Genomic DNA, 22,979 nt, shown 5'->3' on the forward strand with positions numbered 1-22,979 from the left:
TTTGGGGGAGAAGAAACAAAGCTGGAGAGGAGTCCCAGGTTATGCTCCAACACCCACTTATTAACCACCCATGTGGCCTGAGGCAAATGGCTTTGGCTTCACCAGCATCAGGAACACTGTGGGTTAGTTGTTTCGAAACACATCTTATGACCCCTAGGTGGGTTGAAATATCATTTTAGTCATCATTCAGTTACCAGCATTTTGTTTTGAATTCAAAACAATAGCACAAAACTGAAAAATACCAGAGTGCATGCACATGATAAGGGCACTATTTCATGTTTAAACTTTTGTTTATCACATGTTTACCTGTATGAGTACCGGGACAAAAACCTAAGACTCATTCCTTTTCTCTTTTCTTTGGTGCTGGGGATGGAACCCAGGGCCTGGTGCATGCTAAGAACTCACTCTACCTCTGAGCCACATCCTGGTCCCTAAGCTGTGTTTCTTACAGCAGGCACTGGTCACCAGTTTAACTGCTCCCAGGTGAGCCATCCTACTCTAAGTTGAGTACAACAGTTTGAACATCCCAGTGGCACAATTCCCTTGTCTGTTAAATGGAGGGTAAGGAAGGGGGCAGGCTAGCTGAGAGCGCCTTGGGAAAAAAAAATCTAGCTTTATGACTAAGTTGTATGACAAAAGGAAAATACAGTTTTTATTTCTAGCATCTTAGAAATAGTTCCCTTACCACTGTTCCCTTACCACCTAGAGACTCAGCACATGTGGAAAGGACCCTCCCATGCAGCGAAGGGGACACAGTGGCTCTGCCCAATCCATCTAGATGCTCATCTCTGTGCATTTATTCCTGCTGGCCACAGCATCTACCAGGAAGCTTCCTTATCTCACATCCCTTTGTCAATTCTCAGACTCAACAGTTGTGTTTACTTGGTATCTAAGGGAAAGAATTCAAAGAACTGTGTGCAAGGGAATAGGTACAGAATTCCAGTGTCTCAGCACCCAGTCCAAGTGGGTTTCAGCTTTGCATTTGGCTAAAACTGCACTACAAAGGACACTTCTCTGTGAAGCAAAGTCTCCATAAATCTAACTTGAGTCTATTAAATTTTTCTGCTAGAACAAGCTCTTAGACTGAGTGCCCAATGGTGCTTAAATAACGCCCATCAGCTCACTCTCTGCCTCCCTGCTCTGCACTGCTTTCCAGGCTGCTGAGCCCCAGCAAGCACAGACCCTTTGCACACCTCAGCCACATTTTGTCTGCACGTTTCCCTGCAGACAAATTGAGCAAAAATTACAAGGCTGAAGGCAGGTTAGGCAAGGCACTGCCAGGGAACCCAAAGAAGGAGGGATGGCTTCCTAGGGCATTGAGGGCCACCACCCAAGAACAATGGAAACAGGCGGGGAGGGGCGGGGGGGGGAGGGGGGGACAAGTGAAGTGGTAGCTCAACAAGGAAGGCTTTTGCCCTGCATTCACACCTCCAACCCCAGCTCTGGGGCCTTCAGCCTCTCCTGGCCCCATGGAGGGCTGGCATCTGCACACAGGAAACCTTATCTCTACAGTCATCACAAAGAACATTCTTGGCTGGTTAAAAAAAAAAAAAAGCAGGAAGTTACAGTAAAAATATTTATGAATGAAATGAAAAACACTTCCAAAATTATTATACCATCTCTGGTCTTTTTTGCTCTAGTTTTACTAATGCATCAGGCTAGTTGAGTTTCCTTGGAGAAAATCACAAGATGGGGGAAAAAAAAAAGCTCCCATTTCTTACTACCAATTATCATATGACAAATGTTTGCTTCTAAATTCAGGAAACAGCTAGGAAATGACTAGTGGATAAAACCATAAGAGAATAAGAGACTACAAATAATTTAGGCCCTTGGAAGTAGTAAATTATTAGGAAAACCTAATCCTCTTATCATGTGGGAAATGAGGCAAGGTGGAGCTTGCTCTAACTGCCTGCTCCCTCCCTTTGGCTATGCTTTGCTTTGTTTTGCTTTTGAAGACTGCTGCTTGGACTCAGCCTTTGGTCTTGCAACAAAACCCTGCACTGACAGTGCACCCACTAGAGAAGGAACAGCCTGCCTCCCTCTTGTAGCAGCTGACTCATCCCATTCACTAATTTTAGGATAAAAGCATGACTAAGGGGACAGTGGAACATATTCATTCATTCTCTCTCTCTCTCTCTCTCTCTCTCTCTCTCTCTCTCTCTCTCTCTCTCTCTCTCAGAGAGAGAGGGGACAAGACAAGGTCTACCCAAAGGTATATTCCCAACAGCAGGGAGCCAGGGTGAGCTGCAGCAGCCTCCTCCCCTTAAACCAGGAGCACAGTCCACATTCAAGGGCTGTGCTTCAGCATCCTGTGCAACTCCCTGGCACCAGCCTGCATGTGGCCAGCATGCAAACCAACACAAATGAGCAGAGGAAACAGAGGCAAAGGCCAGTGAAAAGCACAGCAGGGTGCAGCTGTCACATGACTTGTGCAGCTAGACTTTAACCAAATGCTTCCAGAGAAAGGTAGTAAATTCATCTGGGATTTTATCAGGGCAAGAACAAAATGGTGTTGCTATTTATAAAACACAGAGATAAAAACATGATAACCTGGGGCTGGAGTTGTAGCTCAGCAGTAGAGCCCTTGCCTTGTATACATGAGGCACTGCATTAGATTCCCAGCACCACATATAAATAAGCAAATAAAATAAAGGTCCATCAACAACTAAAAAAATATATATATATTAAAAAAAAACTAAAAACATGATAACTCTTTAAAAATAAAAGAAGCCACAATGAAACACTCATGTGAAGAAATTACCCTACCAATATTCTTTCCAGCAACTCAATTTTTAAAAAATATGAGACTATATTCTTCATATAGCAACATTCGGTCAGGAAATAAACTAGAGGGAAAGTGAATTACTTATTTATTTGTTTGTTTTTCCCTCTTGTGGTGCTGGGGATTGAACCCAGGGCCTTGTACATGCAGGGCAAGTAATATACAAACTGAGCTATATGCCAGCCTCTGGAAAATGAATTCTTGATACTAAGTATCTACATAAAAAAAACTTATGTCCTTGGCTCCTTAGAAATGATCCTGTGCTCTCTCTACTTTCTTGTAACCAAGGAGCTGCTTCTTCCTCTATACCTTTCCATCATGATGGTCTGCCTCACCTGGGCCCAGTCAGCCATCTAGAGACTGAGACCTCCTAAACCATGAGCCCTCCTCAACATACACACACAAAAAAGAGAGAGAGAGAGGGGGAGGGAGGGAGGGAAGGGGAAGAGAGAGAGAGAGAGAGAGAGAGAGAGAGAGAGAGAGAGAGAGAGAGAGAGAGAAAGTAAAAAGAAAAAATAAAAGTGGTCCTTGCATGTCCTAGCAGAGAGCAGGAGCCCTGTGGAGCATTTACCTACACAGCACTGCCAGCTCAGACAAGCCTCAGCAAGGACCTTGGCAGTGCACACCCAGAGGCTGCTGTGCCCTGGTCACATTTTCCAAGTAAGTGTCCCACGGACAACTGTATTAACAAAGACTAAATGGGCCAGCAAACAAAACTGTCAAGAGCAACAGACCCACCAGGCAAGGGGGGCTAAGGGGCAGGGCTGGGAATCTGCCAAGTAATCTTGGTGCCTGTCCCACTGAATTCTGGCTCCTTCCATATAAAATGGAGGAAACAGCAATATCAACTTCTGAAAGCTACTACAGAATTAATGAGATGGCCTGTAGAAAACACTCAGCTCTCAGTTCAGTTTTATCCCAAATAGTAAGAAACAGATATTTCATCAAAGATCTATTATATCTAAGGTTTAAAAAGTCCCCTGGGCCCAACCATGTGAACCTGCCACATGGCCAATGCCACCACCAAGATGGCTGCAATTCTGGATGCCACCAGAAGGCACAAGGTCAAGGCCCCAAAATGCTTTCCCCCATGCCCAGTCACACAGAAACAAACCCTGACATCATTTATATGGCCCTGAAGAGTTTGCAACTTCCCCTTCAAGAGAACGAGACAGGAGTGTGTTGCAGGGCAGGTGTGGGGAGGCTGGTTGTGCAGAAGGGAGAAACACAGGGAGACAGAGACACGAAACAGGGAGAACAGAGAGTCACTGCAAAAGCTTTGGGTCCCCCCCCATACTGGTCCAGGTCCCACCCAGGTTTCAACCTTGTCTTCCCAGTGCCCCAAAAATGGTAGCAATGATTTCAGTCTCCCATCCCTTCTACTCTTTTTCCAGGGAAGATGTGAATGAACAGTCATGAGCCCAAAGTCATTCTGGAGTCTAGAGCAGAAACACAGATCTAAAAGCCAGCACCTGTTCACTAAAGGCTGGATTCAGTGGTGCTGGGATATTTGGGGCACTTAGCAAATACTAGCTAAAACCCTACCTGCTCCAGCCTGGGAGAGGCCTATGGATGCGCGTGTCATGCTCCTTTTTCTGAGGCCTTCGGACCTCAATTCTCTGCCAATGGAATGCTCAGAAGAAACTGAGAACCAGTCCTCAAGTAGTTGCCTAATCCTAAGCCACTTCTCTAGATTTTCCTTGCCACGCTTATTTTACTTCTTCCCACACTGACACTGTAATATCACACTAGCCTGATATAAGCAAAAACTTAAAATAGGTTAGAAAGACAGGGACAATCATGTATTTTTCTGACATTTGGGATTTAAAATATATTTTAGTGGTTCTCAAATATTAAACTGGGTATTCTAGCAAGTATCTGAATGCTACCATATTTTGTGTCAATGGTATGTTCCTTTAAAAACCTAAAACACTTGCAGAAAACTACAGCTACCAAGGTCAGCTACATAACCACTAGTTGAAAAAGTAAAGCCATTAAATTATACCCCAAGGAGGCCCAATCTCTAGGACTCCTGCTGAAATAGTAACGTTTGCACTAATCAATATAAATTACGATCGATCAATTATAAGCAACCTTTTTTGTCTTCCCCTGAATACTAACCTCCTCAAGAAGTCGAGTAACAGCACCTATGTCATTGTATGTCTTAGTCATCTGGCCAACTCTTTCAGCACATAAAACTGTAAGAAACAGAAGTCACAGTGAGACTGTGGTGCCACAACCCCACCCAACAAATGGTACATGTAAAACACTGGCCCTGAAATTGTCTCTGCTTATTAGGCATGAAGGATAATGGATTTTGCTGGGTTCAACCCACACTGTACTCAGCACCCCAGGGGTCTCATGCCCCAGTTCCATTGAGGAAGCCCAGGTTTGTGACAAGGAGAGTTGTCATGGAGTTCCTATGAAGCCCTGACTTCAAGGTGAGGTCTGGTGGTGGCAATGAAATAGGGTCTGGCCCCATACAGACTCAGCAAATTGAAGTGAATGGGGAGGAGGTCAGCAGCACAGCTCCCATGAATCAATTTCCATAATTCCCATAGGATCCAGAGCCTATTGACTGGACAGATTCACATGGAGAGAACGGGAGCTTTCAGGAAGCAGCAATTGGTTTAATTACTGAACAACAACCTTAAACTGGTAATTTCCTAATAGCACAGGCCCCTTCTTCCCAAATGGCCTCAATTCTAAGCCTACGCAACCAGCGTTCATACCAGGAAACTAGGGTGATACATATATATTTTTAAAAACACTACTACTATTGTTGCTGTTGCTGCTACACACACACACACACACACACACTGTGGTTTCATTACACATACACTTCACTGTGGTCACAGAGGGGGCTCACAAGCTGCTTTAGGACTATGTGTCTTTGTTCTCCTTCTAATGAAGAAAAGGGTTGTGCAAGGAAAGAAGTGTGCCAAAAAACAAACAAACAAACAAAAAATACAAAACCTCAGAGTTGTTTTATTTTAAATCAGTGGCAAAGAATTGATTTGCAGTTCAACAAACACAGAGAAGGTAGCACAGGTTTTCTTCTACAGGGGACAGAGTGAATGTAAATGGATTCAGGGCCAAAGTGCAAATTTCTTAAACCTTGTCACTTTGATGCTAAATAAAACTTCTTAGTAATGCTTCATAACTAAAACACTGGAGAATAATTCTGTTAGGAGTGGATGCTTTCTTAGTGGTCCAGCCCATTCAGTAATAGCCCATGCAAGGCATTAGGAATTAAAGTGTATTAGTAACTCATATTCAGGGGCATTACTAATGGCAAACTGTAACTGGAATTCAATAGGTCTTTAAATATTTTATTAAATGCAAGTAGAGATCATCCTAGCAAATGAGCTCAGAGAAATCTGAGCTGTTGGAATGATTTTCTAGCTTAAGGAGGAACCTTGAAATCTGGTCCTGAATCTGAAACCGACCAGACTGAGTCCTCCAAGCCAGGAGCCTGGCCCTCTGCCCCCTGCCCTCCATTCAGCACTTCCATGGCAGGATACCTCCTGCCTGCTGCAGGGATACTCATGGCCTGAGTCATTTCCCTTTCCCTTGCCTCACACAGAGTTGCCTGGGAGGGATTGGCAAAGGATATTTATAAGAGTAGGCTTCAACCAGAATCTAATTTGATGTAGATGAAGTCCAGCTCTAATTGCCCTAGATAGTCCATCAGCTCCAGGGCACAAGAAATCCTATGTGAAGATTCCTACCACCAGGAGTTAATTTTCCTCCTGCATAGATGTGATGTTCTTCTAGAATAAGTTTCAGAGCTGCTATTTCTCTAGCATTACATTAATCAGAGATTACACTTAAACCTTTAGAGCTCCATTTGTGAACCAAGATCACTGTAATTATTCATACAATCAGTCACATGTAACCACATGTAGTTGTAAGAAATTAGAGAGGGATCCCGCACACCCTGGAGTCAGGTTCCCTCAATGGTTACATTCTGCAAAATTATCACATGATACTACAACAGGAATACAGCATTGACACAATCCATGCATCTTCCTCAGATTTCCCCAGTTTTACCTACAGTGTGTGTGTGTGTGTGTGTGTGTGTGTGTGTGTGTGTATCTGACCAGGTGTACATGAAGCTCTGTACAATCTTCAGCCTGTGCATGTTTACGTATCTACCACCACAAGGATTCCTTGTGTTACCCTTTTATAAAGCTAATTTCAAAAAGCTTTAAAATACCTTTGCAACAAAAATACACAGCTACACCAATGATCTTGCTAGCATCACTTTATCAGGCACCCACTGACACCACGCACATAGTGAAAGGAGGCTGGGGTGCCCCTTCACACCCCAAATGGCACAACTGTAGCTGGGGGGAAGGAACAGGGTTCAGGCACCCCCATAAGTGCAAGGACCTTTGACTGAATCTAATTAGACAAGTCAGAGGTATAAGTGAAAACCTACTGCCTATTCTATTGCAAGGAAGTGTGTTATTATTCCAGTTATAGTTTTAAAAGTACATATTATACCAATTTGGGGGGAGAGAGAAGCGTATAAATTTATAGTATTCAGTAAAAAAAATTAAAGATAGCCACAAAGAAGCTGACATTTGGATACATTCACAAATTTTAATTTTCTTTTTATTCTACAATAACCATTGGGGGGATTACTTTAAATACTTTTCAGGGAAAATATATAGTCAGCCACAATATAAGGTTCTAGGGTAGTCTCCAAGCTTATTTTAAGAGAAATTTATACCAGAAGCAATAGAACTTTTTTTTAACAATTGACAGATAATAAGTGTACACCTTCATGGGGGTACAGTGCGGTGTCTTGTGCCTTTCTACATCATGTAGGGGTCAACTCAGAGTGCTCAGGTTATCCATCTGAGCAGATCCCACTGAGAATACGTCTATGGCCAGGTCATTCATAACCCTCTGTGTGGATTCTCTCTAGTAATCCTCAGAGCAATATCATGGGGTGGGCACTTTCACCAACACCATTTTACAAATGGAGAACTGTGGCCCAGAAAAAGAAAATAACTCACTCAATGCCATACAGCTAGCAAGGGCAAATGCAAAACAAGAACAGTGTCCCCAGCAGGAGCATGGCTAACACCTATCGTGCCCCTATGCTGTCTCTCAGGACATGATAGTCCTTCTGATTGAACCTTCATAGCAACCCTGCATGGCAGGTGGAGTTCTAGCGGTGACTCCATAGATGTCAAGAACACAATGTCACAGAGAATGGGGAGAATAGGGTTGCACTGCAGGGACTGATCCTAGGCCTAGGCCAGTCTGACAGAGAGCCACAAAGGACACAAGAGAGAGGCCAGGCTGGAACCAGTCAACAGTGCTCAGGATGTGTGTGAACAGAGTAAGAAGCGCTGATGGTATTGGGGGAGGAAGAGTCTTGACTTTGAGGCTTAGATTTTTACAGGAGACAAAGGCCAGGAGGCCTGGGCAGGTCTCTTAATGGCTGAGTCTTGGGTTTCCTCTTCCAAGAAGTAAGGGGGCAGGGCTAAGACCAATGAGGCAGGGAAAATAAGAAACCAAGCCATTAGAGTGTAAGATAAGTACAGGCTGTGCTTTTCAAGCACCAAATTTCTAGACACTAAACCTACAACAAACCGTGGGCAAGTTTTTCTCTCTGTAGGAATGGTGTTTCAAATGGAAGCTCCTTTTCTGACCCAGAGAGCACTACCAAGTAAACTCACTTCCAATGCCCCCAAACAAAACAAAAAAAGAAGATAAAGGAACAGCCCCAAACCTCCATAATAACTAACACATTAACATTATGGTCTAAATCCTAGAAAAAGAAATTAAACGTACCCTGTCTAGGTCATCAAGTAGCCACGTGACACACTTATGTAGCCTCTAGTACTAGTGAACTCACACCTAAACGGCATTCATTATCATCACCAGGCTCTATGCCCAATGAGTCAGGTCACCTGCCCTCCTGGGGTGCAAGGGAAACAGGAAAGCCAAGGAGAGGTGTCTGGGGGTTCAAGGCCTGGGGAGCCTCTCTACAGAATTTTTATCACAGGACAATGAAAATCCACTGCAGGGTTTTTCAAAGGGAAAGTGTGAGGTTTGTATTTCAGAAAACATTTTGATCTCATTGGGGAGCCATGGGGGAGGGGATTCAAGGCAATTTACAGTGACCAGAGTCCTGACTGCTGGACTAATCCAGGAAGGTTCTGGCTGGCAGTGGAATAGAGAGAAGTGGGCTCTTTCCCTGAGATATCTGTGAGTTCAGATAAAGCAGGAGGTGAATCACAAAGCACAGGATCTGCACCTCTTGCCAGAGGAGGGGAACAAGAGCAGTCTACCTCCTAGGTTTGATGTCCCCCTTTCAGATGGGCACATGACAAGTCAGAAGCAACATGGAACTTGCCCAGTGAAACCAAGGGCTTTGTGAAAGTCATATCACTGCAGGATGATGTGCCAGGCCCACAGGGCTGACCACAACCCATAGTGGCAGGACCCCTCCTTTCCTCCCGCCAGCATCACAACTGGGTGCCACTGGGGCAGAATCCACTTTGAAATGAGGCGAGAATCAAGTGCTCATTTTGGGGAAGGCAGACAGAGGAAGGTATCACGAGGGCAAGGTGGAATGAGTAGGCCTGGGCTGGCTGATCAGAGGGAGGGAGATGTGTGTTTGGGCTGTCAGGGCTAACTGGGTTGCGGGGGCACCATTCTGAGAGGTGTTTTAGTCCAAAATCCAGTAGTGCAACTTGGATGAAAATTAAACCACGCCCCAAACAAATTGGAGAATAAATGCTGGCACCCATTTTCCACCTTCTACTCACTGGCATGAGATGATAGTCAAAAAAATTCTCAAGTATCTATGTGGGCAGGCCCTGAGTAGGAACAAGTCCCTGTTCCAGGCAAAGGAACCGTGGCCAGTAGGAAGCTCAGGAGTAACTGGGGGTGAGGGCCCGGGTGCAAACCCACAAGGGAAGAAAACAACAGTGATGGGGAGACACTGAGGTGCAGGGTGGGAGCCGTGGGAGGGCTGTCTGCAGCAGCCAGAGCTGAGACCCAAGCAGGGAACTTCAGGTTTTGTCTCCAGCAATATGTTTTCCTAAGGGACCTCAGCTCCATGTCACATGTCACATTAACAGGCCTGATAAGCCCCCTTGATGCTTCCACCAACCCTATTTGTGGTCTTTAAGAAATATTAGAAAATCTCACTCCTCGTTCATTTTGGTAGAAGGAACAAATAGCTCTCATCACCTCTTTTTCTTTTTAATTGTTCTAATTTGTTATACTCCTCTCATCTCTTAAGCTAGTTCAGATAATTCAGTTTCTCCCATTAATGTCAGTGTGATACATCTATATATTTCTGAAGTGAATAAATAAGTCAATAATTTACTCACCATACCTAAATGTATATGTTGTGTGTCTTTGTGTAAAAAAATAAAAACACCTCTGACCCTGCCTCCTCCTAACTCTAAGAAGACCCAGAAGCCATATCCACAAATATTCTTGACTGTCCATATATTTACATTTGGGGTTGTTTGTATTCTGTTTGGCTTATAGGGTCATTACTTTCATTAAAAAAGATTTTCAATTTGTTTTTTAGAATCCAAATACTATCTAATAATTTTTCCTTCTATCATCTGTACCCTAGAATTTGTTTCAATTTATTAATTTTATTATTACAGAAAATTTTGTTTTCTATAGTTTTTAATTATAAAAAACACATGCATATTGAATAAACTTTCAAAATATATATATACGCCCCTAGGATTTCTGATATGCCCAGTCAAGGCAGAACTGGTAATTAGGTGTCAGAAAAATGAGTACACCAAGCACAGTAGCGCACACCTGTAATCCCAGCGGCTCAGGAGGCTGAGGCAGGAGAATCTCAAGTTCAAGGCCAGCCTCAGCAAAAGCGAGGCACTAAGCAACTCACTGAGACCCTGTCTCTAAATAAAACACAAAAAAGAGCTGGGGGTGTGGTTCAGTAGTTGAGTGCCCCTGAGTTCAATCCCTGGTATCTAAAGAAAGAAAGAAAGAAAAATGAAAAGTCCACAAGGCAGTGGAAGGGCCCTCTCTCACTATGACCAGCAGCAGCAGTTTTTAAGATGAAAAAGTATCATTCTGTGTGGCCCTGGACACTCAGGGAAGGCAACTTACTACTTACTGTCTGCCCTGTCACAAGGTGGAGGGTGGAGGTTCAGAACCTGAGAGCCCAGCTGAAAAGCTTCCCATAAAATCCTACATGAGTCACCATTCAAGCCAAGTTTCCAGGCATTACAAAATAGATGTCCTTTAAACTCCTGTCTCTGTGCTTTTGAATTTAACTAGATACTACATAGATAAGCATCTTCATTTTTGCACAAACTTAATCCGGTAACTTAATTGCTTAAAAAAAAATCAAACCATAAATAAATCTAAATGCTAAACAATTGTCAACTTTACCTATGACTCCTTGGAAGTTAACAAAGGAAAAAGAAAAGTCAGGCCAAATCAAGTCTCTTGACCACAGCTGTCAGAAATTAGCCAAGGGATGGGAGACACCACCAAGAACCTTGGCTCCTTCCTGCCTTGTGTTTTTGTGGGGAGTGTTGGAGTCTCTGCAGATGAAAATTGTGAATCACAAAGATGAATGTCCTTCCTTCAAAGGTGGTGACTCAGAAATGTAACAAGGATGACAGCACTGGGTCAATTCATCTTTTTCAGGGTCTGTCCCCTTATCACACAGAGCTTTGCAGCATGTGGATCTGGGAGATCCAGGAAGAGTAAAGGGTAACTATCTGGGGCATATGGTGACCATAGACCCTTGCTCCCAGGGCCCTGAGTAGAGAGCTTCCCATTCTAGGGCCAACTGAGATGGGTGATTCTACAAACTCAGGCTCACCTTCAAGACTACGGTAGGGGAGTGGGGAGGCAAGATCAGCTCAATGTCTTTTCTAGATTCATCTAGACTCCTCTGGAAGAATTTAATGACATTCTGTTAGGGTTTACTTGGTTAATCACTTTGAAAAATTCCACTTTGAACATGTGTAAGATAAAAAGAAAGTGACATATATGCCTTCATTGAAGTAATTCAAGTCAAAAGGCTGGTCTATCAAGTGTTGTCTGGAATCCTGAAAGTTTTCTGGGCTTCTCTCCCTCTCTCAGTGCAACCCACAGGTAACAGATTCTGTCATTTGCTTTCACAATAACCCAGAACTCACAATTCCCCTAGCACTGCCCAGGTCATAAACTCAAATGGGGAGTTAAGGAAGCCTCCATGAAGAAGGTGACACCAGAGGTCAGGTGCTGGATAGGCAGCTCATTATAGAGTCGCACTGGTGCAAAAGGCCAAGCTGGCTGAATTAAGGTGAAAGTACAGAGTGTCCAGAAGGGCTCCTCCTATTCTCTGCTGGACACCAGGCAAAGGAGGTACCTGGCTGTGGTCCCCTGACAGGTGTCCAACAGACAGTTTGTAATTACTTGGATTTGAACTTGAGCAGAGAGGGAAGCTCCCAGAGAACTTGTTCTAGAATGTTCTTCAGGTTTCCTAGGAGATGGGGGCACAACACAAACAGCATATCAGCACACAAAGAAAGAAGCCAGGAGGAGGCATCTCCTGATCCACCTCAGTCCCTTGGCCCCTCCTAGAGCCGAGATGTTATCAAAGCCTGTCTTCTGACTGAACAAGTCTCCAGCAGAATCCAGGCTGGGCCACACTTATAAAAGAAGGACAGAAAGCTCCTGTGTCTCTCTCTGAGAGGTTTCTCTCTACTTCAGGAAAGAAGGACTTCAACTTACAAGTGATGAGCTAGTAAGATGGGTTTCCAGTGAACACTAGAAGCTGCAGTTTACAGAACCAAATGGTTATTCTCTTCCTGACGAGAAAACAAGTGTGGATTTGGAGCTTGAATAAGACAAACGTTGGCCTCAATTGGAACCTTTGCAGTATACAATTTTTTTCATCCATTCACTCAAATGCTATTTACTGAGATGATTGTGGTCCAGGCAGTGTGCTGCGCACCAGAGATGCTGAAATGAGAGCTGAAAGGGACTGACATCAGGCTTCCTCAGTCAAAGAGCAAAGATTTGGAATCATTTGCACTTGGACACCTAGTGACATTCAAAGTCAACTATGCATACTTCAACTCATGGATTTCTCTTGAAACTTTATCCACCTAATACCTTCCCCAACTCAACTGATGGCAACTCCATCCTTCCAGCTGCTTAGGTCAAAAGCCTTGGGACGATCTTTGACTCCTCTCACCTTCCATCTAATCCTCAGCAAACCTCTTTGTCAGATTGGCTTCAAAATGCATTTAGAATTAACCCTCTTTTCACCTCTTTCTCCACCACCACCTGGAACAGAGCCACCAACTATCCGTCTTCTGGATTATTGTGCTAGCCCCCCAATTGAAATGACTGCCTCTATTCAAGAGTTTATATGCATAATCATAGCAATGTGCTAGGGTCTTTGTTTCTAAACAGGCCTCAGGGCCATAGTTTATCATCAAGGTTTCTTTCCTTCACTGCATTTTTGATGCGGGAAAGCCCATCTTATAGGGCTGGCCACATATGGTTTGGATCTTGCTAAAATGAACATTTTCATTACTCTCACAAAGAATTCTACCAACGGAGGACAAAGTTGAACTAGGTGCTGGAGGAATGAGTCACAATTATCAACCAGTAGGAAGGACTGGCTTTTTTTCAACAGAGAGAATATGGGAAATTGCTTTAGAAGAAATTGGAAGATTAGAAAAGCAAATGGGAACGTTGGGAAAACATAGTGCTGATAACCACAGGAATCAGAGCCCCCAATTCTGTAAGACTTGGGGAGCAAAGGAAACAGGTTAGAATAAAATAAACTGAGAAGGCCAGAGGAGGGGGTCCTGAGCAGGTGAACCCAGAGCTCTGAGGGGAGGGTGCGTCTCCACTTCCCTCCCTGAGCAGGAGGAATGAGTGTTGTGGTGAGGCAGGTCTAGGATGAGGGAGAGCCATGTTGTTGCCAGGCTGGAGAAGCGCTGCTGAGGGAGACAGCTCACAGGCAGGAAGAAACAGGTCTCTTGCTTCTCCTTCTGGCCTCAGGGGTCTCCCTATCTGCAGCACCTGACACAGAAGCCTCAGCAGGGTATATAATGGTGAATTCAGAGCTAAGAGACAGAAACTTAATAATAAGATTGATTTTTTTTTTTTGAAAACAATGCCACATATTTCCTTTGCTCCCCAAGTCCTACAGAATTAAGGGCTCTAATTCCCGTGGTTATGAGTACTATTGCTTTTCCAATTTTCCCTTTTGCTTTTTCAATCTTCCATCCCCTACTTAAACAATTCCACAGTTAACACTACAATGCACCCACAGGTTCCAGTTCATCAAGTCAGGGTCAAGAAGGACAAGATGTGGCCTGGACATCTCCTATAGATCCTGCACTTCTGTTTGAAGAAAACCATGCATTTATGTTTCTTTGCATGAGGGGTGGCTGTATCATCAAGCGGAAATGTTCACTGATTATGTTTGTTTTGAGGCTAAGTAAGAGAAGAAGGGCCCATCCCAAGGCATCAACTTCTCCCCACTGCTCTGTGCCATCAAGGGGATTTTTCTAGAAGCAAAAATAACAAATTATGTTCAAAAGCTTGATCATTTAACCAGAAAATCATTATATTTAACAAAAAGTGCTTTATACCATAGAAGTCCCCACACCAGCCTTACCTGAAGAATGGTCTGAGGGCTTACGTCAGTCTGCAAACTGTCCACAATGAGATAAGAATGGAAATTGAGAGTAAATGGTTAGATGCCTTTTGGACAATTAACATTCTCATGAAGTCCAAGCACATGACCAAGCATGTGGGTCCCCTCAAGTGTCATGGAACACTTGGGTTGAGTTGCAGGTGGCATGAGCCACTAACTAATGATCACATTACAACAAGTGATGCTTTAAGGTTTGTTTGGCAATCTTTAGTTAAGGAAAACTCCATGAAGAAGGTGACACCAGAGGTCAGGTGCTGGATAGTCACCTCATTATAGAGTCACACTGGTGCAAAAGGCCAAGCTGGCTGAATTAAGGTGAAAGTACAGAGTGTCCAAAAGGGCTCCTCCTATTCTGTGCTGGACACCAGGCAAAGGAGGCACCTGGCTGTGGTCCCCTGACAAGTGTCCAACAGACAGTTTGTAATTACTTGGATTTCAACTGGAACAGAGAGGAAAGCTCCCAGAGAACTTGTTCTAGAATGTTCTTCAGGTTTCCTAGGAGATGGGGGCACAACACAAACAGCATATCCACACAAAACGAAAGAAGCAAGGAAGGGGCATCTCCTGCTCCACTGCAGTCCCTCGGCCCCTCCTGGAGCTGAGATGTTGTCAAAGCCCTGTCTTCTGACTGAATATGTCTCCAGCAGAATCCAGGCTGGGCCACACTTATAAAAGAAGGACAGAAAACTCCTGTGTCTCTCTCTGAGAAGTTTCTCTCTACTTCAGGGAAGAAGGACTTCAACTTACAAGTGATGAGCTAGTAATATGGGTTTCCAATGAACACTAGAAGCTGCAGTTTACAGAACCAAATGGTTATTCTCTTCCTGACTGGAAAACAAGTGTGGAATTGGAGCTTTAATAAGACAAACTTTGGCCTCAATTGGAACCTCTGCAGTATACAATTTTTTTTTTCATCCATTCACTCAAATGCTATTTACTGAGATGATTGTGGTCCAGGCACTGTGCTGTGCACCAGAGATGCTGAAATGAGAGCTGAAAGGGACTGACATCAGGCTTCCTCATTCTAGGGGGAAGTGATAAATCAAGTCAAAGAGCAAAGATTTGGAATTATTTGCACTTGGACACCTAGTGACATTTCAAATCAACTGTGCATACTTCAACTCATGGATTTCTCCTGAAACTTTATCCACCTAATACCTTCCCCAACTCAACTGATGGCAACTCCATCCTTCCAGCTGCTTAGGTCAAAAGCCCTGGGAGGATCTTTGACTCCTCTCACCTTCCATCTAATCCTCAGCAAACCTCTTTGTCAGATTGGCTTCAAAATGCATTTAGAATTAATCCTCTCTTCACCTCTTTCCCCACCACCACCTGGAACAGAGCCACCAACTATCCGTCTCCTGGATTATTGTGCTAGCCCCCCAGTTGATATGACTGCCTCTACTCTAGAGTTTATATGCATAATCATAGCAAATGTGCTAAGGTCCTTGTTTCTAAACAGGCCTCAGGGCCATGGTTTATCATCAGGATTTCCTTCCTTCACTGTATTTGCGTCCCTGAGGAGCCCATCTAATAGGCCTGGCCACATATGGTTTGGATCTTGCTAAAATGAACATTTTCATTACTCTCACAAAGAATTCTGACCGAGGACAAAGTTGAACTAGGTGCTGGAGGAATGAGTCACAATTATCAACCAGTAGGAAGGACTGGCTTTTTTTCAACAGAGAGAATATGAGGAATTGCTTAAGAAGGGGATGGAAGATTGAAAAAGCCAAAGGGAACATTGGGAAAACATAGTGCTGATAACCACAGGAATCAGAGCCCCCACTTCTGTAAGACTTGGGGAGCAAAGGAAACAGGTTAGAATAAAATAAACTGAGAAGGCTGGAGGAGTGAGTCCTGAGCAGGTGAACCCAGAGCTCTGAGGGGAGGGTGCGTCTCCACTTCCCTCCCTGAGCAGGAGGAAGGAGTGTTGTGGTGAGGCAGGTCTAGGATGAGGGAGAGCCATGTTGTTGCCAGGGTGGAGAAGCGCTGCTGAGGGAGACAGCTCACAGGCAGGAAGAAACAGGTCTCCTTCTTCTCCTCCTGCCCTCAGGGGTCTCCCTATCTGCAGCACCTGACACAGAAGCCTCAGCAGGGTATATAATGGTGAATTCAGAGCTAAGAGACAGTAACTTAATAATTAGATTGATGTTTTTTTGTCTAAACAATGCCACATATTTCCTTTGCTCTTCCAGTCCTACAGAATTGAGGGCTCTGATTCCCATGGTTATCAGTACTATTGCTTTATCAATTTTCCCTTTTGCTTTTTCAATCTTCCATCCCCTACTTAAACAATTCCACAGTTAACACTACAATGCACCCACAGGTTCTAGTTCATCAAGTCAGGGTCAAGAAGGACAAGATGTAGCCTAAAGATCTCCTATAGATCCTGCACTTCTGTTTGAAGAAAACCATGCATTTATGTTTCTTTGCATGAGGGGTGGCAGTAACATCAAGCGGAAATGTTCACTGATGATTTTTTTTTGAGGTTAAGAAAGAGAAGAAGGGCCCATCCCAAGGCATCAACTTCTCCCCAATGCTCTGTGCCATGAGGGGGATTTTTCTAGAAGCAAAAATAACAAATTTTGTTCAAAAGCTTCATCATTTAACCAGAAATTCATTATATTTAACAAAAAGGTGCTTTATACGATAGAAGTCCCCACACCAGCACTACCTGAAAAATGGTCTGAGGGCTCACATCAGTCTGCAAACTGTCCACAATGAGATAAGAATGGAAATTGAGTGTATATGGTCAGATGCATTTTGGACAATTAACATTGTCATGAAGTCCAAGCACATGACCAAGCATGTGGGTCCGTTCAAGTGTCATGGAACACCTGGGTTGAGTTGCAGGTGGCATGAGCCACTAACTAATGACCACATTACAACAAGTGATGCTTTAAGGTTTGTTTGGCAATCTTTAGCCAAAAATGCCTAAAAATCTGAGCAAGTAAAAGTGTATATTTAATTTTCTAATTTATTTCTTTTACCATGAAGTTATTTTTTATCCAAGCCTTTCAAAATTTAAAGCTTAACATTATCATCTAACTTGGAGGCATAAAAATTTGCATTATGTACTCTTCAGCCTGAATTACAGGCTGGAAAAAAAACCCCATTGGAAATTTTTTGTCAAGAAATGAGATATATCAGCTTCAATCTGGAGTGTTAGTAAAAGAGAGCTGAGAAGCTTATACATTATCCCTTGTAAATAGGAAAGTTATTAACCTGAGCTAGCTGAAAAACAAATGAAAAGAAACATACTCATTTATTATATTATAAACCTTAATATTGATAAAACAGTATTCATTCAAAAGCAGGTCTAAGTGTTTAGTACAGAAAATCACCACTTACCTATCTTTTTACTATTTGGTTACTTATACCTGCAGAACTACGAAAGTTGAATTTAACAATGAGTCTCCATACTAAATGCCCTAGGCACATTTTCAATGAATAATGGGTACTGTCTTCATAATGCTTTTAGTTTTCCCTATGTTTGTTCCTATATTTTAAAATGCAATTTAATGTCTGTTGAATCCAATTAAAATTTGATATTATATTATATTTTAGTTTCCTTTGCTTTGCATTTTATTTTGTCTCATAATTTGGTGTTATGGTATTTTATAAAAATATTGACTCATGATGAATTGATAAAAATGGAAAATATGACCAACCAGTTATCACTGAGAGTTGAGAAGTGGCAGTCTATATGTCTGTAAAGCCCCAGAGGCTTGGCTGGCTGTTGATATCTGGCTGAGCCCTCCCTCTTCATCCCTGGGACAATTATGGTGGGTCGGGATTCCATCCTTGACAGCACAGCCACTGACAGGGACCAGGGGCTAGACCACAGCTGATGGGCTATGGGGCCTACTTACCTGGTTCCTAAGCCCATTTTTACACTGGTGTTCCTGATGGGTGGGTCCTCTCTGAGTACATAAAGTGGTCCGATCAGTCCATGGTTTTTCATATTCCTTTGTTATTCAACCTACTGCTTTAAAATACATTCAAATAAAAAAGGTGTAAGTTACTTGCAGAGAGTCCGGACACACTAGGGTGAGGGGAAATTGAGAACATAACCAGCGCTCTCACAGTCAGAGGACAAATGGTTTTGAAATCATGGGACCGAAGCTGGCTCTTCAGGGACTTCCTCAAAGAAGCCTTGGTGGACATAAGGTTAAACTCACTCAACTGAAGCTCACATCTTTAGCTGGGAGGGAGGGCACAGAATGACAATTTCATGTATAGAGGATGTTATCCTTCCACAAATATCCGGAACAGGTGGTCATGGAACACCTTGCTGGGCAGTGTTCCCAGATTAGAATAAATAAGTTATCTGCTTGGATTGCAATGCCACAGACACACAGACTGGAGTTGGAAGGGTATTTGCTTAAAATACGGCACACAAGGGTAATAAATAAAAGTTCACAACTTAATCGGCTACAGGAACAAGACCAGGCTCTCTTGTGGGCGTGTGGTTCTTTTCATAAGCACCTCTAATCTCTCCCTGAGCACAAAAGGAGCCACAAGGAGACTAAGGGCTTTGGGGGGAAGAAACTATCTCACTGTGACCATCCTGTTTTGAAACAAGAGGGCAAATGTGTGGGCACTGAATGGCGACCCCATGAGTAAGAGTGGGTTGCCCATTTCAGAGCAAGAGCTTGAGCCAGCAGAAGGCCGATGCCCGATTCCTGCCCTGACCAGGTGGGTACGGTTTAGCTGGGTTTCTTCTCCTTTACCTTTATGGTTGACAAATTTCTTGAAGAAGTCTTTTTCCTATCCCCTTTCCTCAGTCCTGCTGTTAGAGTTGTCTTGGGTCTGGCCTTCAATGAACGTGCTTGTGACACTGGGTCCCAGGAATAAGCTGCTCTCTCATTAGCAACTCGGTGTGTTTGAAATTTGCATTTTGGTGTCATGGAACCAAACACACAACACACACTGCCAGTACCATGGCTTCCCTGCGTGTATGTATAAAAAAAAAATGGAAAAAATAAAACAAAACATCACACAGAACACACAGGGACTGCTGAACAAAGCTGTGGGAGTGTGAATACATTCTCTTCAGGGTCAGCCATGTGGCCTGACAGCTGATTACAAAACACAGGATGACTTCAAGTTGTAGGCATGAAAAGAAAAGATCACACCTAGAAAAGGGAAACAACTGTCCACTGAGGCAGAGTAGTGACGGTCTTGAAGAAGCTGGGCCACCCGTAAAAGAAAGAAAAGCTCTCGATTGTGAAAAGCTATGCCAGGTGCCTGTGGCCAGGATGGAGGCCCCTTAGGCTCTTAGGGTGGGCGAGGCATCCAAGGACACCCCGGGGCGCCAGATGCATTATGACCTGGGCCACATGACAGCCCCTGGGGTGCGGTGGGGAGCTGTCAGACATGGGATTCACTGGTTCCTATCCATGGGATAAGAACACACTTGGGAGTTTCAGTGCTTCTCAAAAGGAAAGAAGAAAGGACACCACCATTCCCAGACTCCACAGGTGAAGTCCTCACCAGAGGACAGTGCGGGGGCACTTCCTGTGGGACTGGAAGAAAGGGCAGGGCAGACACAGGGTCTCCAAGTCCTATGTACACACTTTACAAAGTTCCACTCTTCCCCCGTTAGGCACAAGGTTGATTTGTCTAGCTCAGGAGGTGGACAGGGACGGGAAGAGGGGGAGAGTGCACTGCAGGGGGAAGGGGAGGCAGGGAACAGGGTGGAGAATGCCCATCTCCTCCGGGGCACAGGCCCCCCAACCTCACCGCAAGCTAGTTTGTTTGGGGAGCTTAGCACCCATCAAGATGCCCGAGGTGAGAGTCACAGGGGCTTTCATCTGCATGCTGGATCCCACCATGGTGGGGAAGCTGCGATTCCGTCGGATGCCACTGTTGAGCTGCAGTCCACCCATGGCACTGGTGACGGTGGGACATCCGAGAGGAAGGCCCTCGGGTACCAGGCCTCCAGGAACAAGGGCTTGTGCTGGCCCTGGAGGCCCACAGAGGAGAGGTCCCTGATCTTCAGTCAAGGTGGGGACATGGGCTCGCCCTGAGTTCACCACTTTGGCCACCCCAAACCTCCTGACTTTGTCCACGAGGTTGAGGTTGGAGACGGACACGTCCGTCTGGCTCTCGCTGCTCCTGACATTCTTCTTTTCTCTCACCTCCCTCAGGATGGAGCTGGCTGGCTTGGAAGCCAGGAAGTTGTCATAGGGAGGGCTCGTGCACTTGAACTCAAAGGAAGGCGGGGAGGATGTGGGCGTCTGCATAGGTGAGTTCGGAGGGGTAGAGGGGATCACAGCCATCTTGGGAGTGTAGGAGTGCAGGAGGGAGCCCCGGGCAGCCCTGTCCCAGCTCTGTGGGTCATACACAGCTGCAGAAATGCCCCGCTCCTTGAGCAGCCACACCAGCCCCAGGGATGTGCTCATGGTGGTCGTGGACTCCCGGATGTTAGTGAAGGACTCGGCCAGGCTCAGTCTCCGTGGAGTGCACGGCGTGGCCACTGGTGTGGACTTCAAGTGGCTAGTGCTGCCACAAGCTGGAGTCGGGGCCGAGTTATGGCTGAAAGGAAAAGATGACAGGTTACCCATCAGAAATGCCCGTGAGCACCATGGGAAGGGTCAGTGGTCATCCATAGGGTTGGACCTGGGACATAATAGGAGGACTCCCTGCAATGGGAGCCCCAGACACCTCTGTCCACATCTGTTTCTTCCCCTCACCCATGGAGGCTTGGGAATCCCTTAAGTAGGGCCCTGGTGTGAGTTGATGGAAGATGCATGTGATTCTCTTTGCTCTCCTCTGCTGGATGGTATAACTGTTCCCTTTGCAGACCAAGAAACAGCTCCAAGTTTAGGTGGCTTCTTAGTCACACCTGGGTATTAAGTGGATAACCCAGATTTAAAGTCTGAGTGACCCCATTGCTCTCAGATGGGGAAAGAAGTTCATTGGCAAAGAGGCCTTCCTCCCCCACCAAATCCACTCAAATTCCACTGTTCCCTCCTAATCCCTACTTCTCCCTCAGGCAAAACACTAACTAGAACTATGGGTGGGCCAAGGCCAGGTGGCGAGCACCTCAGCCTCCTGACCACTAGGGCAGAGCTCTCTCCTCTGCACCTTGTTGCCCCTCACCACCTTCACATGCTGTCCAAACTCATTTTGATGAGCGGAGTTATGGGGTCAGTGGAAGGAAGCCATGCCCTGTGTTATGGGACCTTCATTTACAGAGTTTCCCAGCTTCAGGCTCCTGAGTGACTAAAGGAAAGCTGAAAGATCCTTCCTTCACTCAGTGTCCTGCTGAGGACCCCTAGGGGCCCAGCAGACAAAGAAGTCTACAGGAGGGGAACAGGGGGAAAGGCTTCTGGGTCTGCTTATGAAAACAAAGAAGACTGATTTTTAACAGCTGCTCCAGGGATGGGGCAGGGGGACAAATAGGAGGGAGCCCTGTCCTGCTTCTGAATGAGCAGCCAAGGGCAAAGAGTACCTCCTTCCAAAGGTCTCCTGGGACCTGCCCTCCGATTTGGAAGGGGCAGGTCAGGTGAGTGTCCCCAGCCTGGCCAGGGGAGGACCAAATACCATGGGCAGAGCACATAAAGGGAAGGTAGGGGACCCCTTCTGAAGCAGGTCCCTGGAGTGACCAAAGGGGCCCTTCCTGGGAAACAGTTCAACCAAAAATACAGGCTGGAAACACCATGTGGCTCCACACTCAGGTGACCTCCCCACTGGCCAATCAGCAAGGGCAGTGACCACAGAACAGGGCCATCTCCCACAAGCTAAGGAGGGAGTAAGCTGGCCGATCAGGAGTACTCTGAGAAATGTGAGACTAGAAACCACAGCATATTCCTGTGGTTGAAAATGTGGATTTTGTAAAGGCACAGGGAGAATTTTACAAGTGTTGATGTATCATTAAGACAGGGTAAAAAAAAAAAAAATTCTAGACTTAAAACCTTGTGTGACCATCCTCAGAAAAATTTCATTGTGTTTCTGGCTACCTTTCTTTCCAACTCTGGTAAGAAAGCCCTTCCATACTCCTGACTTCCTATGGTTTTCCTGGTCCGGGACACAGCTGGGTGGTCTTCCAGATGAAGATCCACTTGGGTGCAGTCTGCATTCTGAGGCTGTAGGTAGAAAGGGCATCTAGTTGCCCTGCACCAGCCTTCACTGGGGAGCTGAGTTCTGTGGCTTTAAAGACAGCCTCTTCCAAACACAGAGCCACAGGATGGGAAAACCAGGTTCTTCTGGGCCACAGGGGAGATGGAGAAGACAGAACTAAAATTTAGAGATCCACAGGATGAGACCTTCGGGTTAGGCCTGTATTAGCGCTGGCACTCGACTTGCTGGGGCAGTTTAGAGAGTTAGGGGTGTGGACGGTCAAGGCTCTGTTAGCCAGGCACAACCACAGAGACACATCCAAGCCTCAGTCCCCGGGTTAGTGGCGGCCACGCGTGCACACACAGCTCTTTCCATGTGACCTGCCAGGGCAGGCACTACTGGCCGTGTGCTCACCCCCTGCCTCGCCCGTGGGCTCAG

The 22,979-nt window shown here is 45.1% G+C and overlaps 2 protein-coding genes across 2 annotated transcripts in view; both read right to left on the reverse strand.

Annotated features, from left to right (window-relative positions):
• LOC144375027 (trafficking kinesin-binding protein 1-like) overlaps positions 1-4,993 on the reverse strand; it is a 50,740-nt gene extending 45,747 nt beyond the window's left edge. The window contains exon 1 of the mRNA XM_078038063.1: positions 4,904-4,993. Within this exon, the coding sequence (XP_077894189.1) occupies positions 4,904-4,954 (51 nt within the window). The 5' untranslated portion in view covers positions 4,955-4,993. The remainder of the gene's footprint in view (positions 1-4,903) is intronic.
• A 14,017-nt stretch (positions 4,994-19,010) lies between these two features.
• Positions 19,011-22,979, reverse strand: part of LOC144375026 (trafficking kinesin-binding protein 1-like) — a 79,078-nt gene continuing 75,109 nt past the window's right edge. The window contains exon 11 of the mRNA XM_078038062.1: positions 19,011-21,014. Coding sequence (XP_077894188.1) covers positions 20,968-21,014 — 47 coding nt within the window. The 3' untranslated portion in view covers positions 19,011-20,967. The remainder of the gene's footprint in view (positions 21,015-22,979) is intronic.

The sequence above is a fragment of the Ictidomys tridecemlineatus genome, chromosome 2 (genome assembly GCF_052094955.1).
Source record: "Ictidomys tridecemlineatus isolate mIctTri1 chromosome 2, mIctTri1.hap1, whole genome shotgun sequence".
NCBI classification, from domain to species: Eukaryota; Metazoa; Chordata; class Mammalia; order Rodentia; family Sciuridae; genus Ictidomys; species Ictidomys tridecemlineatus.